The following is a 5,415-nucleotide window of genomic DNA, read 5'->3' as shown; positions in this document are numbered from 1 at the left end:
TGGGGGTCAGTGTTGTGTTGCATTGGCCCCCTGTGCACATCCTCCTCTCTGCCACTGGGGGTCAGTGTTGTGTTGCATCGGTCAGAGAGCTGTAGATATAGTCTGTGCTGGGCTTTTATTGGTCGATAGAGAGTCTGTGCTGGGCTCTTATTGGTCCAGTTACTGGTGTCCTGAACTTGTAGACCAAGAGACATCATATAGTTTTCTGTTATAGAGGGACAAGGGTGTATTTCTGTAACTTGTAGACCAATAGACATATAGTTTCTGTTAAAGGGGTAACCAGGGGTAACCAGACAGGGTGTATTTCTGTAGAGAGCCTTTACCTGTTGCCAGACGCCGTAATTCCATGAGTGTCGTAGTTCCATATGTCAAGTCAAGTCATTTTTATTTATAAAGCGCATTTAACATGTACTTAGTACAATCCAAAGCGCTCCACACACAAGACATTGACACATAAAGACAAACAATGCTGGACGGAGCGGCGTAGTCGCCAGCGTACCCGTGACATCAAGACAAACAACAGGCATGAAAACGGGTCAGGGGTGAAAAGGGTGAGAAGGGCGTGTGAAGAGGGAAATGGGCGTTTCATAGCAAAACAAGCGCGAGTGACATTGTTGCCAATAGTGCATAGCGTCCATGGAGTATGAAGTTGCCTAAACAAGAGATTTATAAAGAAAACAAACTACAAAATGACTAATTGTTACAAAAAAAACCCAAAACGTATTATTATTTCTTCTTTTTGGCTTAGGTCTAAGTGTGAAGGGGCTGCATTCACATAATCGTTGCTGGATCAGACAAATTTTAATTGGGCTCTTGTCTTACAACGCATCAAGATGCGTTCGCGTCTGTGCGAGATTTGTAAACTGTAACCCCCCACCCCCCCCACCCGAATAGTTTCTCATCAGATCTGCGCGAACCACGTAAGTCCCCTATTTTGGATTCAAAACGGCGAATTTTGCCGAAAGGTGAGAAGTTTTCATGCCTGGTCAGCAGCGTAATCGCCAGCGCACCTGTGACATCACACCAAGACTTAGGCTACACAAATAAACAGACAGACAAATAGACAGTGACAGTAAAGCAAGCCTGTCTTTACAAAGACAATAGGCTTACAGAACAAGACCAGACATAAAACATAAAACAAACAGACTCAGCGCTCATGCAGACAAAGATAAAGACAAACAGAAAAACACTCAATAAGTCCGCAGGCAGGTGGTGATGCTTCACCAGCAGTTTAGTCCACAAGTCCCCTTTCGGCCCCGCTGAGCAGATCAGCCAGCAGATTAGGGGGCAGTGGCCGTGGCGGTGGGCAGCTCTCTCTTGATGGTTGACGATAGTGGATGAGTGCTTATGAGTGGCGTAGGTCCATATGTGCTTATGAGTGGCGTAGGTCCATATGTGCTTATGAGTGGCGTAGGTCCATATGAGTGGCGTAGGTCCATATATGCCTATGAGTGGCGTAGGTCCATATGTGCTTATGAGTGGCGTAGGTCCATATGTGCTTATGAGTGGCGTAGGTCCATATGAGTGGCGTAGGTCCATATATGCCTATGAGTGGCGTAGGTCCATATGTGCGCCTATGAGTGGCAAAAATAAAAGTTTCTGTCTGACATTGCATGTTTGTCTCATAGTGTTATATTGTGTATGTTTCGCCAATAGGGTTACACCATATAGGATTACATGTTTGGCCTATAGGGTTATATTGTGTATGTTTGGGTTACATCATAGGGTTACACCATATAGGGTTACATTGTGTATGTTTGGCCTATAGGGTTATATTGTGTATGTTTGGCCTATAGGGTTATATTGTGTATGTTTGGCCTATAGGGTTATATTGTGTATGTTTGTCCTATAGGGTTATATTGCTCCAAGGTGACTACAGATATGGGGCCCTCCACACTGTGAGTGTGTGTGTGTGTATGTGTGTAAGAGCCGGTTTAGTGCTGTAATAACTATAGCAACTTAGAAGAAGTCAGAGCAGCATTACAAACGTGTTTTATTGATTTTTATTCAAAACCGTACACAAAACAGCCCGTATTCACAAACCCTACAAAACGTTCACAAGATTAGGCAGAAGAACCACATTACCCAGAAACCCCAGTGCACAGTTCCATAGAAACCCACAGCCTCACAATCAGGCATGCACTCTCTCATCTGGGAGACGCAGCAGAAATACACATCACCTAGGAAACCGCTGGATAACACACATCACCTAGGAAACCGCTGGAGAGAGGGACGATATCAAACAACCAGATACCAATATTCATCCAAAATGGTCTTTAGGCTTTGGAGTGGGGACGTGTGTGTGTGCGTGTGTGTGTGCATGTGTGTGTGAGAGAGAGAAAGAGTGTGTGTGTGTGTGTAAGAGTGTATGTGTGTGTGTGAGAGTGTGTGAGAGAGTGTGTGTGTGTGTGTGAGAGTGTGTGTGCGTGTGTAAGAGTGCGTGTGTGTGTGTATGTGTGTGTGTGCGCATATGTGTGTGTGTGTGTGTAAGAGTGTGTGTGTGTGTGTGTGGCGTAACACAGGGCCTCAGAGGCGCAGCTTTATTGCATCATGCAACAATATGGAAGAACCACCCTGGAACCCTGCACGCAATCACCATGGAAACAGCCTGGAACCCTGCACGCAATCACCATGGAAACAGTCACAGAGAAGAACCACTGTAAACACAAGACTCCGCCCACACACACATACCACCGAGGCGGAGCCAAGACACAAATGCATCGTCATGGAAACACAGGAGAAGTTCCCAGCATGCAACAGCAGCATGCATGAGCTCAGACCCATGATGACGTTTGATTGGCTTGTGGCAGACCAATCCGTGTGCAGCGAGGAGAGGGAGGGCGTGGCCAGCCGGGCTGGCAGCTCATTGGGTGCTACAGCGGCACCAGAGAGTGTGTGATTAAGTGTGTGATTGTGTGTGTGTGATTAGGTGTTTGTGGTCAGGTGTGTGTGATCAGGTGTTTGTGGTTAGGTGTGTGATTAGGTGTGTGTGATCGGGTGTGTGATCAGGTGTGTGTGATCAGGGGTGTGTGATCAGGTGTATGTGATCAGGTGTGTGTGATCAGGTGTGTATATGATTGTAGGGGTGTAAGATTGTATGTGTGTGTGATCAGGTGTGTATATGATTGTAGGGGTGTAAGATTGTGTGTGTGTGAGGTGTGTATATGATTGTAGGGGTGTAAGATTGTGTGTGTGTGTGATCAGGTGTGTATGATCAGGTGTGTATATGATTGTAGGGGTGTAAGATTGTGTGTGTGTGAGGTGTGTATATGATTGTAGGGGTGTAAGATTGTGTGTGTGTGTGTGTGATCAGGTGTGTATATGATTGTAGGGGTGTAAGATTGTGTGTGTGTGATCAGGTGTGTGTGATCAGGTGTGTATATGATTGTAGGGGTGTAAGATTGTATGTGTGTGTGATCAGGTGTGCATATGATTGTAGGGGTGTAAGATTGTGTGTGTGTGAGGTGTGTATATGATTGTAGGGGTGTAAGATTGTGTGTGTGTGTGATCAGGTGTGTATGATCAGGTGTGTATATGATTGTAGGGGTGTAAGATTGTGTGTGTGTGAGGTGTGTATATGATTGTAGGGGTGTAAGATTGTGTGTGTGTGTGTGATCAGGTGTGTATATGATTGTAGGGGTGTAAGATTGTGTGTGTGTGTGATCAGGTGTGTGTGATCAGGTGTGTATATGATTGTAGGGGTGTAAGATTGTGTGTGTGTGTGATCAGGTGTGTGTGATCAGGTGTGTATACGATTGTAGGGGTGTAAGATTGTGTGTGTGTGTGTGTGATCAGGTGTGTATGATCAGGTGTGTATATGATTGTGTGTGTGTGAGGTGTGTATATGATTGTAGGGGTGTAAGATTGTGTGTGTGTGTGTGTGATCAGGTGTGTATATGATTGTAGGGGTGTAAGATTGTGTGTGCGTGTGATCAGGTGTGTGTGATCAGGTGTGTATATGATTGTAGGGGTGTAAGATTGTGTGTGTGTGTGATCAGGTGTGTGTGATCAGGTGTGTATACGATTGTAGGGGTGTAAGATTGTGTGTGTGTGTGTGTGTGATCAGGTGTGTGTATGATTGTAGGGGTGTAAGATTGTATGTGTGTGTGATCAGGTGTGTGTGATCAGGTGTGTATATGATTGTAGGGGTGTAAGATTGTGTGTGCGTGTGATTGGACTAGAGAAACGTGTGCAGCCATTGAGTGTGTGGTGGCCACGGATTCAGTGGAGACCACCAGGTGTAAGGCAAGCATGCACGCTCGCACGCACGCTCTCCAGGTGTAAGGCAAGCACGCATGTACACACGCACGCACGCTCCACCAGGTGTAAGGCACGCATGTACACACGCACGCACGCTCCACCAGGTGCACGCATGCACGCTCGCACGCACGCTCTCCAGGTGTAAGGCAAGCACGCATGTACACACGCACGCACGCTCCACCAGGTGTAAGGCACGCATGTACACACGCACGCACGCTCCACCAGGTGCACGCATGCACGCATGTACACACGCACGCACGCTCCACCAGGTGCACGCATGCACGCATGTACACACGCACGCACGCTCCACCAGGTGCACGCATGCACGCATGTACACACGCACGCACGCTCTCCAGGTGTAAGGCAAGCACGCATGTACACACGCACGCACGCTCTCCAGGTGTAAGGCAAGCACGCATGTACACACGCACGCTCCACCAGGTGCACGCATGTACACACGCACGCACGCTCTCCAGGTGTAAGGCAAGCACGCTCCACCAGGTGCACGCATGCACGCTCTCCAGGCCAGTGGTGTGTGTGTGTGTGTGTGGGGGGGTGGGTGTGGATGTGGATGTGTGTGTATGTGTTGGACAGATCTAAAGGGGTGGAGTCTAACTCTCTGGTCCGGGAGCACCAGTCCTGGCAGCAGGGCTTCAGTCGGGGCAGAGGGACTTGGGCAGCTCATTGGTCAGGATGTGCCATCGCTCCACCCTCTGGCCCTTGTTCCGCAGACAGTCCATCCAATGGCGGAGGGCGTCCCCCTGTGAGTGACAGCTCAAACACACGCCCCCTGTGGAGAGAAAAAAACACAACAACTTCTGATTGGATGATTATGATTTAGGGTGGCTTCTGATTGGATGCTTGGAATGGATTTATTTCAGGCCAACGTCTGTTTGAATCAATATCCAATGTTTATGGATTATTCTGATATGTTGCAGTGTTCAACAGTGTTGGTCAAGTTACTTGAAAAAAGTAATTAGTTACTGATTACTGATTACTTATCCAAGAAAGTAATCTAGTTACTTTACTGATTACTTATTTTCAAAAGTAATTAGTTACTTTACTAATTACTTTACTTAGTTACTTTACAAAAACACACTAGCTATACACAACCTGAATACGCTTTTTTAAAACTTGGTTTTATTAGTTTCAATC

The 5,415-nt window shown here is 46.9% G+C and overlaps 1 protein-coding gene across 2 annotated transcripts in view; it reads right to left on the bottom strand.

Annotated features, from left to right (window-relative positions):
- Positions 1 to 4,770: 4,770 nt before the first annotated feature.
- Positions 4,771 to 5,415, bottom strand: part of doc2a (double C2-like domains, alpha) — a 135,094-nt gene continuing 134,449 nt past the window's right edge. For both annotated transcript variants that reach the window (XM_042083340.1, XM_042083341.1), the window contains one exon: positions 4,771 to 5,050. In XM_042083340.1, coding sequence (XP_041939274.1) covers positions 4,914 to 5,050 — 137 coding nt within the window. In that variant the 3' untranslated portion in view covers positions 4,771 to 4,913. The remainder of the gene's footprint in view (positions 5,051 to 5,415) is intronic.

The sequence above is a fragment of the Alosa sapidissima genome, chromosome 24 (assembly GCF_018492685.1).
Source record: "Alosa sapidissima isolate fAloSap1 chromosome 24, fAloSap1.pri, whole genome shotgun sequence".
Lineage (NCBI taxonomy): Eukaryota > Metazoa > Chordata > Actinopteri > Clupeiformes > Clupeidae > Alosa > Alosa sapidissima.
Note: the sequence above shows the minus strand (reverse complement) of the source record. Positions and strands in the feature narration are given on the sequence as shown.